The sequence below is a fragment of the Phodopus roborovskii genome, unplaced genomic scaffold (assembly GCF_943737965.1).
Source record: "Phodopus roborovskii unplaced genomic scaffold, PHOROB, whole genome shotgun sequence".
NCBI classification, from domain to species: Eukaryota; Metazoa; Chordata; class Mammalia; order Rodentia; family Cricetidae; genus Phodopus; species Phodopus roborovskii.
The window spans coordinates 1,574,478-1,587,120 of record NW_026126597.1 but is presented as its reverse complement, the minus strand read 5'-3'; the positions used below and the strand labels follow the sequence as shown (position 1 = coordinate 1,587,120).

Below are 12,643 nucleotides of genomic sequence, written 5' to 3'. Positions count from 1 at the left end.
GGAGCAGCTGTGGGTTCTGGTCAAGCTGGCTTTACAAGAGTTACATGGATTGAGAGTAAGAGGACCAACCTGTGTGAGCTTGTATTCTCTGCTATAAAACATAGCTCCATCTCAGAAGAACTGAGGATGCAGAAGAGAAGGTCTATAAAGCACTCAAACCCTGGTGTGGGCTGTCCTAATGTCAAGTGCCCTACAATTACAAGTCATCAGTCACTACTGTTTCAAATCAAGCCAACAGTATCACTTACTGAAATGGATGCTAGAGCCATAGGAGGTTTGGGGTCACTGGGACCCATGGAATCCACTAATACAACATTGGTGGGTTTATTCAGTGCCCACTTGTGAGGTGTGGCTGATTTATAGTTCCCACCAGAGACTGCTGGGGCACTTTGGGCAGCTTTTCCAGACCCTCCTTCCAGAAGTTGCACAGCATCACCTTGCAGGCTGTTTTGGGATGGGTTGGCCTTATATTCCTCCTGAGCCCAAGCCAAGGAAGCCCTGGTGTGGTAAAAGGGCTGCTGAAGAAAACTGAGGGCTGGCTCTGTGTTGTATTTGAAGTCAAAGCCCCTGGCTAGCCACCAGTTCATCTGCACTACCCAGTGAGGAAAGCACCATCCAAAGGAAAGCAAGTCAAGCAATGTCTGCAAAGTTCATCTTTGCCCCATCTTGCCTCATCTCCATCTTCTGTCCACTCTGTCCATCAGCTACAGCTAGGAACCATGACTGGATATCTGGGGGGCTGTGCCCAAGCCCAGCCATGCTCCTTGTGGGTCTCACATCCTCTACATAACAACTTTGCTCATTCTTCTAAGAGAGGGAGAGGTCACATGACTGGACCAGGTCAACTGTCCAGGACCTGAGCCCAGGGTCCTCTCCTCATCCAACCCTACCTCTCTACTGATAGCCTGGCTCTGGCCATACCCAACAACTGTTTTCCTTTGAGCTGCCTTTCCAGTGTGACCTAGCTCTTTCCTTATAGGCCAGTGGCTGCTGGGCCAGGGTATTCACAGAACCCAGAATCTTTGCCACCTTCAATAACGCACATGTCCTTTGCATTTCAAGGTCCCATAAGCCCTGAGAAACTCCAACTCAATGCAGAGGCTCATTTTACTCTATACCAGGCTGTTTCTAGTAAAGAAGTGCTGGCCATTCCTTCTCTTCCACTCTGCAGCAGCAGGGCAGGACTCAAGGATGACCTGGTTATTGCCACTGAGATAAATCAGTACCAAGAGCCCTGGCTTGAACATGAGCTCTAAGGGAACAAGAGAAACGAAAGCCTGAGCAGGACAGGAAAGGAACAGAGAGAAGCAATTCATGTAGTGAGGCCATCTGGGCCCAGTAGAACTCAGGGGACCAAGGAGCCAGAGAGATGGCCCTTGGATGAGGACTCAAAAGGTGGGAGGATCTCCGGGGGGAGAGGAGCTTCTAAAGAGAAAGCGAAGCCCATGAACTAGCAGAGATGACAAGAGGGCACTAAGAACCCAGGTGAGATTCCAGGCTGAGACATCTCAGCCTCATGACAGGACTGGTGAGGCTGCAGGCAGAGAGTAGATAAGAAGATGCTCCTGGACTGTCCTCCACAGCTGGTCCACAGCACATCACCTTTCCATGAGCTTGTGATGAGCACTGGCAGCTCATATCTCACACCAGCAGCAAAGCGGTCTAGACAAGCATCTTGCTCAGCTATGAAGTCAGTTGAGCACCCTCGGGGCGCAGGCTGACCACTCATTCTGTAGCTCTCTAACCACACTATACTGTGGGAGACTAACATCTGGAACAACTATGTTTGTCCCAAGGGATGTATCATGGTGTCATTTCTAAATGTGCCACCATGAGGGAAAGGTTGGGAACCACTGATTTCCTGGAAGATAAGAGGGGAAAAAACCGAAAGAGACAAATGATGAATACAGACAGTAAAACACAACCCAGAGCTATCCACTAAGATCTGAAGGTCACTGCTGTTTGGTCTCCTTTGGTGGCAAATGTGATATGAGATGTAAACTAGACAGGCAGGTGCTACACTGTGCACAGGAACAGATACTAAAGAAACTTCTGGAGCATTCTACCTCTTCCTAACACTCTAGTTCTTTCCCCCCAGGTATCATAATGCTTCTAGTTGTTCCCGGGGAACAGTGACACCTATCATCACAAACCCCAAACCCTGAAAAGAAACACAGAGAACTACCAGGTTCCAGAAGTGGGGGATGTATTCATCCTTCATGAGAAGCTTAGAGGAGATGAGTAGGAAGGGAGTTTAGATCATAAGCCAACTTCTGAACTTCTTTTTCCTAGTAAGATGAAAAGAACTCGAGTGTCACAGTGATGCAGATGACACTCTTCAAGCACACCTTGTGTGAGGGGAGGGCTACTCCTGTGGGCATTAGATGGGCCACAATGAAGGTGATGGTTCCAAAGAGGCAGAACAAGAGAGGTGAGGGGCTCGGGCTAGTGTATGGAAGGTTTACACAGACAGGCACAGCCTTCTATTCTGATGCATGCATCTGCATTTCAAGAAACAATGTAGGGGAATCCAGTTGGCAAGAGATAACTCTGATTCCATGCCACCACCCTAAAACAGAATTGCTTCAGAATATTCTGAGAGTTGAAAGGAATGGGGGCTGCAGAGAAAGCTCAAGCGTAGTGTTACAACAGTTTAAAAAGCGGTTCATCTAAGCCATGCGACCACTTGGATATGCAGCTGAAAGGAAAAAACGGAAACCAAGAGGAGTTTTAAAAGTGCAGAATCAGGTCTGGGGAGCTGGAGGGTCTTGAGGTGGGAATCCCCCCCCCCCCACTCACTTGGGTCATTTCTTTCTGAGCTATTTTCCCAGAGTTGAGCCAGTGGCCAGGCCAGCTATGGGTAGCCTGAATCACTAATGAAGCCAGCCCCACTAAGAGGCAGAAGTGGCTAATATACATGGCTCCCTCTGGCCCCTGCCCCAGGAGCCACAGCTGTCACTTTCTGGGTGCTGGACTCAGCTTCTGAATGTGAACCACACTATCCTATCATAGTTCATTATAAAACATACCAGGTATTTATCATGTATCCAGGCCAGGGTTAGCTACACTGCTAGGTAGGCAGGGGCACTGGGTTATCAGAGTCTGCACTTTTAAAGCTTGAAACAAAACAGTTGGAAAATAACCATCTCACTTCTACGTCCACATGTATTTAAACAAAAATAGAGAAACACTATATATATAATATATAAAGATATTATATATATGTAAAATTTAAATGTTTAGTCAGTTAATTGTGATAAATAACAAAAGGAAATAAATAAGCATGCTTGTTAGTTCTACCTCTAGATTCTCATTAAAGGACAGCCTTAGTAATTACAGTGGTAAGTTCAGTCTTCTTAAAATTATTTTAGAGGTATTCTTTCCTAAAGCCTACCCATTTCCCTCAAGACACTTAAAGCTGCAAACTAGATTTAACTATTTCTTTTGGGGCAAAAGGCATGGGCTTTTAATTTTGTGATAGCTCTCATATTCTTTACACCGATTTTTCTACTGGTAGCAAAACCCCACTCTAGCCACATGGGGTCTGGACTTCTCCCCACTGAAGCCCCTCTGTCTTGACTGTCTTCATATCACCCCAAATATTTTCATGGGAAGCCAAAGGGCTCCTTCAGTTGTGGGGCTCACAGTCTATGGTTTGGTAAAGCATTCCACAATCCCACTCTGGGCTGTCTGCTGGTGCTGCTACTGACTAACTCCTTGACAGAACTACTTAGGAAACAGATCACACTGACCACCAGCTGGAGGGACAACTTGGTCAAGGAGTTTCATGCTTGTCTTCTTCCAGATCTTCTTTATCACAGCTCGGAGTTCTTCATTAGCTTGCTCCAAGTTCCCTGAATCCAAAAGGCAAAGAAGGGTACATGGACATGGCATGGACAAGCCTTGCTTCTATGGCCCAGAGCTCTTTCCTGCCCCTCACTATGTTGCTGGGTCCTTGGATTGCCTTACTGACAGAGCTCGTTCTCCCTCAGCTCTCCACAGTGAGTGCCAAACGCTTTTCCTATATTCAAAAATACCAAGCCCATGCAGCCAGAAGGCCTGTCACTGGTCATGTTTCACCTGGGAATGGAGGGACGACCCTCTTCGGCCACAGCACCTGCCCCAGATAGGACCTGTGCTCCTCCCTTGGCTCCCAGACTAGAGTGCAACTGCCTGCTTCTGCCTTCATCTCCTCTTCCTCCCTCCTCTTCCTCTTTTCCTTCTCCTCTCCTCCCCACATCCCTCTCCTCATCCCCTTCTTCTTCCTCCCCTCTTCTTTCTTTTATACTACCCTCCTCTTCCTGCTCCTCTCCACTCCCTCCTCCCTGTCTTCCTTTTCTTGCTCCTCCTCCTTCCCTGTCTCCTTCCTCCATTTTACCCCAAGCCCTGCCTTTGTTCTTGCAGATCCAGGCTAAACTTTACCTAAATTAGACTCATCTCAGGCCCTACTGTAGGTAGGCATTCATCCTCACCTCAAACTTGACTTCTCTCTATGGGCCTTTTCTACAGATACATCAACACATAGGACCATCCTCCCTTCTGGAACCTTTAACAGTGCGTGTTTGTGGCATAAGAATCATGTTAGGCCAGAGGAGGCTGGCTTTGTTGGGTAGAGCTCTAGCACTGTGAAGAGCACCAGTCCTCAGACTAAATACATGCCTACTGTCTTCTCTCACCGCCCTTCTTGCCTCTACTCCTCAGCCTGTGCAGCAATCTGCTTCCCATACCACCAGAGACACATTCCCCTGCCTGCCTAGCCAGGTTTGAGCAGGGCTGAGTGTGGCATGATAAGGACTCAGCTGAGATGTGGACCTGCTGCATGTGTTGCCACATGCACAGTGGCCTCTGCACCTTTCAACCCCTCCATCCCTGCTTAAAGCTTTCCCTGCTGTCTTTGCATGTGGCTCCTTTTTATGGACAAAGAAGTTACTGCTTAGTATAGTAATCAGTGTGATGAGTCAACTCCAAACATTATGGAACAAAGCAAAGTATAAAGGAAAAACAGAAGGGATGGGGTAGTCAGCTGTCCAGATGGAGATATTCTTCCTGTATTCATCACCCTTTCCTGAGGCATCCCACTCATTAAGAGGAAGCCCAGAGAACCAAAGTGGGTGGGGGGGGGTAGAACCTCTCCTCCCTCTCGGGATACCTGTCCTACTTTCTGTTTCCAGAGAGTGCTTACCTTCAGTCTTGATTTTGAGAGCTGTCCGGACCAAAGCAAACAGCGTTGCATTGAACATAACTGTCCCATCACTGTTAAGAGGCATATTCATGGCAACTAATCTCTGTAGATGAAAAAGAACACCTCAGGAGAATGCAAATGTTCTATGATGGCCATATCCCTTTTTGATGTTCATTCTTTGCTTATCCTTCATTCATGCTCTAGTCCACCCTCACTTTAACTCGAGAGCCATCTCTAAGATGGTTAATTATAGGTATCAATGTAATTAGTCTATGGGTGCCCTGATATTGCGTTAACTATCATTTCTGAATAGGTCCGTGAGGGTGCTCTGGGAGAGATTAGCATCTGAATCGATGGCTGAGTAAAGCAGATGCCTGTAAAAGTGAGTAGTCACCATTGAATCACAGCATAAAACCATGGGAAAAGACTGGATTTCCTGCCTGCTTGAGGTAGAACATCAGTCTGCACTGACTGAAATGCATCTCAGTGTTTCCCCGGATATCAGACCGAAGTGTACCACAGATCTCCCACTACAAGATGACACACTGAAGAACTTCTCAAAATCGCATGTGCCCATACCACTTAATAAACCTTTTCATGTGTATGCATATATGTGTGCATATACATGTACATCTATACATACAGACATACACATATATATGCCTATAGCCACACCATCAGTCCTGTTTCTCCAGAGAATGCTGGTGAATACAACCTACCATCTGTGAGGGACATGGAATAACAAAGACCAAATTTCAGTCATGAAATATAAATGATAACAACCAGATGCTATTTATGTTAAATAATTAAACGTCATTGCTCATGCGTTCTTCTTGCCTCATTCATAGCTCTCTGCATCTTGGGGCCAGGTCTCCCCTCTACATGCATCCTTAAGGGTTTTAACGATACTTTAAAGTGGTACAAGAGATACATAGGCCAGACACACGGCCTGAACCTTGGGCTGTCCACTAGTAGAGCTCACTACTGATCACAACCCAGACGGTGTGTTCTTTCAGGAAGTTTCCAGAAATAGGACATCACACACTATCTCAGGTAGGTTCTGTGGCTCCTCTGAAGGCTTGGCCTCTCAGAACAGATCAACACTTCCCACTTCTCACTTTTCTCCAGGTACCTCTGACACCAGCATCAAGGAAAGCTGCAGGAAAACTTGGGGTAAGGGACACCTCTTTGAGCTCCAGCCATCTCATTGTGAATTAAGACAGCATTCCAGGCTGACAACAGGCCTTGTAAGGATTAAAGCAGATCACAGACACAAAGGTTTATGCCTGGCACATGGTGTTAGTTAAGTAATGTTAATATTTTAAAGTTTTATAGCTGGGCGTGGTGGCCTACACCTATATCCTAGCACTCGGGAGGCAGTCAGGCAGATCTCTGAGTTGGAGGCTAGCCTGGTCTATATAGAGACTTCCAAGTTAGCCAGTGCTACATAGCGAGATCCTATCTCAAAAACAAAACAAAATCTAAAATTAAATTACACACACACATACACACACACACACACACACACACACACACACACACAATTTTTGACTAATAGTTTATTACAAAAGAAAGGCTTAAGTGTTTGTTTTTCTACCTTACTGGAATGCAAGTTCTGTCAACTTTTTCTGACTCCAAAATCAGTGCAGACAGGGTGACTGGGACATCCATTCACTTTTCCTGACAAAACTAAGTCAGCAAAAAGAATTACTTTGTGTCTTAAGGACACTTAGACCCTTTTAGACAGAGGACATGGGATCCAAACAAAGATAAACTCAGTCAACTGGGTTCTGTGCTCCTCTCCAAACTGGATGGAGTTCAAGAAGTTAGACAAGCAAATCTTGCATTCCTGTTGCTACAGTAATTTGAGACAGTTTCTGTGGGCTTTTTGGGAGAAAGGCCAACATGAACTAGGGTGCCACATGACCAGTGTGTGGGGATGACAAAAACAGGCTAGGGGACCTGAGGTCGTCCCTGAGATACATCAGCTTCAAGTCTCAGGGAAATGCTCTATAGACCTCTACATCAGAGAGGTCACGTACAACATGCCATCATATCTACCACTGCCAAGCTAGGGTTCAGTGTCTACCTACCACTGCTAAGCCAGAGTATAATGGCAAAACTGCCAAGCTAAGGGCTAACTTACTTCTTTTCTCATTACTCTCTCCTCATCTGTCTGTAAGTATTCCCCACTGTGCTTCCTCAGAGGGTCTCCATGCTGGCCCCTCCACTTTCACCATACCCAATGCTTCTTCATGTCAGCTACCATCTCTGTGTGATGCTAACCCTGAAATCCATGTTTCATCATTCTCCACAGGACTATTCAATCAGGCTCAGCTTACACATGGGGTCCTCTGTCACTTCCTGTATTCTAGTCAGTAATTACCCAATGGCTTGCTGTTGGTCAATCTGAGGACTCCTATGTCTCCTGTTCTTTATGTTGGTTTTGTGATGCTGAGGAATCAAACCCAGGACCTTTCATGTGCTGGATAAACTGTCACAGAACTACATTCACAGCCACCTAGCCCTGGCCTAAATACTATATCCTCTGACATCTGACCTGGTGACAGATTGCAGCATTCCCTTCCTCTTCTTATTCCTGGAAGGATTCTAAGTATTTTAAATTTGAGAGTTTCTCCAATGCAGAAAACACTAATTATTATCTCCACATGTCTACCTTAAGGAGGGCCAGGCTTAATGTCACTCAGTGTTTATGTGTGATCAAAGCAGCAAACAGGCTCTCAGGTTTGGAGGCAGGACACTCACCTTACAAGCTACCCGGTGTGGACATAACTTTCCAAACCCCAGAGGAGGCTGGATTCGTCGGAGCAGAGTGACCACATCAAGGTGTTTTATCCTTCCCCTGGAAGCAAAGCGCAGCCTGAGGTCCTAGGCAGCACGACCTCGCATGAGCTTTCAGTCCACAACCTCCACCCTGCCCTTCCACAGAAATCACCCTTGACATTCCCTGAGAACTCCCACAAGCCAGGGGGCCTTTCAACCTACTTTGCTTCAGGGTCATATTCTGACCATATCCTTTTGAATTCATCCAAGTGGTGAGGCCCAAGGATAGACCAGTCCCGGGTCAGATAGTCAAAATTGTCCATGATAACAGCCACGAAGAGGTTGATGATCTGGAAAAGTTAATCGGGAGGGTATTTCAGTGGCAGTGGGAGGGATCCCTTTCATTGCTGTCTTCTAACTACAGAGGCATGGAATATTGAAACCCACATTACAGGGGCAGGCCATAATACTCTCTTAGTATTATGGTTAAGAAAAGGCCATGAGTCTGGCCAGATGGCTTGGCACACACTCAGGAGGGGGTGGGTGGGTGCATTAGCTGGTACCGGGAAGCACACTGTAATCTTATAATTCCACTGTAACTAGAGACAGCTCACACTTTGAAGGCACTTAAAGCCATGTGCAGTGGCTTTGAAATGTTAGAAAGGAAACAGCAGCCCTTAGTAGCAAGGTTGTCTGGAAATTACCCCCAGCCTAACAGTGAGCCCTAACAACCCAGATGGCTGTGACACGTGCCAGATTAAGCAAGTCTTGCCACCAGCCTGGTGGGGTCCAGAGTGTGCCAACTGTTTCAAAGCATTATGAAGGGGCAACGCTACTAATCTGAGTCCCAAATGCTACTGTGGTTCTGTAAATGGAAAAGACGGCTACTGAGGCAGCTCACCAGGAAGGCGCACAGCATGTAAAAGCTGATGAAATAAACAATGGCAAAGTTGCTTCCACAAGTGTATTCCTCTCCGGGGTTGTAATCTGAGTCTGGGTCACACAGCTTCCCTGGGAGGCAGGCAAGCATGATCTCCTGCCAGGCCTCTCCAGTGGCACACCTGTTTAAATGACGAGAAAGGGCATTAACTGGGGAATGGGCAAGGAAACGATGAGCTAAACATTTGGGAAGAAGATTCTTAACTTGTGCAAAATATATGTAACTGTAGCAATGCCATTTGGATTAGTGACAGTCTGGAAGCCCTACTTTCAGATACAACTTAGTAACTAGAGGTCCTGGTATAATATGATTTATAAAAATGTCTGATGCAATTCTTTATGAAAATGGATGTTCATTTTCTCCTGCCTCTTTTTCAAACAGTCCTATTACAATTTAGTGATTAGTCTTGATTGATCTGGTTCAAAGGGAAGAGTAATACTGGAGTCAATGGACAGTTTCCTTGTTTCTGGAAAGTTCTCTCAGTGTGAGGAAGATTGTTTGCAAAGTTAATTATCTTGGGGTTAAGAACAATCCCATCGAATATGAGCTTTGCAGAATTTGCCCATGTTTCCTCTGTGTCTCCATTTTCTTGGCTGTGTTCTGGTGCACTTTCTTCATGCATAGGTATCTATCCTACAATGTCTGTCTGTTTGTTTGTTTGTTTTCCTGGTGGTCCAAATGTCAGCTGCAATCTGAATGACCCCAGCAGTTTTAATGATGCAGTCAGAAGATAAAATTGGGGCCAGGGAGATAGGTCAGTTGGTAAACAGTGTTTGCTGTGCAAGCCTGATGACCCTGAGTTCAATTCCCAGAACCCATGTAAAGATTAAAGGAGAAGACTGGCTCCATAAAGTTGTCCTCTGATCTCCACATGTACACAGTAGCATGTCTATCTACGAACATAAATCACATTCATTCATACATACATATGAAATAATAATATTTTAAAAGATATAAAACAGCTGACCATAGTAGAACATTCAATACCAGCATTTTGGGAGACCGAGGCAGGAGGAGTGTTATGAGTTTGAGGCCAACCTGGACTACAGACTGAGATGCTGTTTCAAAACAAACCAACTAAATAACTAACAAATACAGAACGACAATAACAAAGTAGAACTCTACCAGGAGATTACCAGACGAGCATACACAACTTCTGTCATTCAGAATTCTAGGAGTACCACCCTCAAGGACCCAGTCACCTGAAGAGCAGCAGCACTGCCTGGGGAAACGTCTGGAAGTTGTTGTTCCTATTGATCTGGTTGTTATCTCTCATGGCAACTTTCCCAAACATCTGGACGAGAAAGTTATTAAGGGTGAAAAAGAATCAGATTTGCATCATTCTTACAGTTTGGATCATCAGTGTTCCCCCAAGCTAATGTGGTTACATGCTTGTTCTCTAAGGGTAGCTCTGCTGAGGGGTAGAACTTTTAGAGGTGTGGCCTAGTGGGAGGTCCTTAGGTCGCTGGGGATGTCTTTGCAGGTAGGAAGCTGTCATCTGACCCCTCTGAGTAGTTTTGTTTCATGATGAATTTCTACAATGGTGTCCTGCCTTGTCATAGGGCAAAAGGAATAGGGCTGGTCGATCGTTGATTAGCCCACCTAAACTGCAGGCCTCTCTTTATAAGTTAATTATCTCCAGTATTTTAGTATGGTCATGAAATGCTGACTAACACAGTCATATGAAAAGACTCATGTGATTTTGGAACTAAGTCAGGACTTTCTTAGGATGACACCTGGCGTTCTCTGCACCCTGCACAGATCTGCAGGGCATAGCATGTGCTGGGCACTAGGCTGAACATTAGGAATGCAGTGTCTCAGAGAGGCACATTCTCATCCCATAGGAGCCTCTGCCTTGAGACAACAAGGGTGATCAAGCAATGGTAAGCAGACACAGTGAGTATTGGGGTGATCCAACACCACAGAGAACAGGGAACAGGCCCATTGACCCAATGCTAAGGAAACGGGACTGGGAAGATCTCCAGAGGGAGCAGTACATAAGTCTAGTACTGAAGGAGAAGCAGCAAGAGTTTGCCAGACAGAGGGAACATCACCTGGAAGGGACACAGATGCCTTGAGGAGATGAATGGAGAAGAGAGAGGTGAACCATCTATGGAGACAACGGGGATGGAGAGGAGCCTTGTGGGCTTCACATCTCCAGCAAAACTTTCCTATTGGAATTATGGACCAGACCAACATTTTAGAAGGTCTTGGGTCCTGAGAAATGCCTGGTATGAGACTCTGGAGCTGGGTTTGCAAGAAGTTTGCAGAGCCCTAAGCTACCTCTCTTTGCAAGGACACAGCATCATCACATTTTTCAATTAGAAGACAACTGGTATGATGACTCTTGTCCTATAACTCCCAATAGAATTCCTATAAGTATTTCTATGCATTCAGGACAAAAATATAAATAAATACAACATCTCTCTGTGCTGAAATTACCTCACCTCTCTCATATGCACCTCTCTAGTCAGAATGACAATGTTCTAACGATGCAGGTCATTTTCCTCTGACTCCTGGTTACCCAGAGCTGTTCATTGCCCTCCAGCTACCCCAGGGTGTTAGGACCCAGCTGTAAATGAGGACCCCAAACCTTTCCCAACCTGGAGCATGTGCTCCAGTCTCTCAGCCTAAAAGCCTGGATCCATGCCTCTCTCTTAACCATGGCATCTGGAAATGCATAAGAATGCCAATGTGATAAGGCATAATTCCTCAGAGTATCAACAGGCATTTGGACTGAGCATCATCAGTGCAGAGCACATGATCTCCACACTGGTGACTGGGGCATCTATCTCCTTTCTCACTGGTGTGCCTATGGCATTCTGCTATTCAGATCAACCATGGGTCTTTCCCCATCTAGTTCATTCTCCCAAGATACGAGTTGGCAGGGAGGAGGGCTGGCATAACAGTCTCCTGCTGCATCTTGAACTCTATATCCTCTGGTGCCAACTCTGTCTTGGGCGTTTGATCCCACCCAAGGGCCATAATGTTCTCTCTTCTCATCTCCTCAGTAGCCAAGATGTTTGACCAAAGGCATCAAGACCTGTCTTCCTACTTTACCTGGCCTAAGTATAGACCTGGGGCCACCTTGAGAAGAGTCTTATGAGGGAGAAGCAGCTGCCAGTGACTGCAACTGCCACTCACCTGCATGCCAATGACTGCATAGATGAAGAACAGCATGGCGATGAGGAGGGCGACATATGGCAGTGCCTGCAAGAGACAATACATTGGGCTTGGTGGGCGCTGGTCACCTGCCTTTGTGCCTGCTCAGCCCACAGCCCTGGAGATCCACGCCACTGCACTCTTAGGGTTACAAAGTGTCAGCAGGCAGGGAGTGCTTGGCAAGCCCATTGTTACCCTGTGTTAACCTGAAGCATTTTTCATACAGATACACAGATAGATCCCAGTGAGTTTGAAGTATACCCTGCATCCTTCATGAAGCTGTAATTGACCAATTCAATCCAAAATACCAGATGCCCCAATTGCTTCCATTTCCTCTGTATCTGGGGTGAGGATTGGGGAGTAGTTGTAGAGGAGCTGAAAAACCTCTTTATGCAAAGTCCCCTTGATTCTGGGTTTCCTTAGGATAGCAACTCAGGAGAAGAATTACTGAGTCAGAGGGTCAAAACCCCATTCCAGAATGCAAAGCTCTTTAAAATGCACCACTGGTGAGACATTTTATGAAAGCATCTCTTACATTGAAAGAGACTGAGATCGCTTGGCCTGTAATTCTGCTG

At 46.0% G+C, this 12,643-nt stretch overlaps 1 protein-coding gene across 13 annotated transcripts in view; it reads right to left on the bottom strand.

The window, feature by feature from the left end:
• Positions 1–12,643, bottom strand: part of Cacna1d (calcium voltage-gated channel subunit alpha1 D) — a 296,027-nt gene that overhangs the window by 25,971 nt on the left and 257,413 nt on the right. For all 13 annotated transcript variants that reach the window (XM_051204741.1, XM_051204746.1, XM_051204750.1 and 10 more), the window contains 7 exons: positions 12,051–12,116; positions 10,109–10,200; positions 8,868–9,027; positions 8,189–8,316; positions 7,949–8,045; positions 5,183–5,285; positions 3,753–3,854 (listed from right to left, as the gene is read on the bottom strand). In XM_051204741.1, the coding sequence (XP_051060698.1) occupies positions 3,753–3,854; positions 5,183–5,285; positions 7,949–8,045; positions 8,189–8,316; positions 8,868–9,027; positions 10,109–10,200; positions 12,051–12,116 (748 nt within the window). The remainder of the gene's footprint in view (positions 1–3,752; positions 3,855–5,182; positions 5,286–7,948; positions 8,046–8,188; positions 8,317–8,867; positions 9,028–10,108; positions 10,201–12,050; positions 12,117–12,643) is intronic.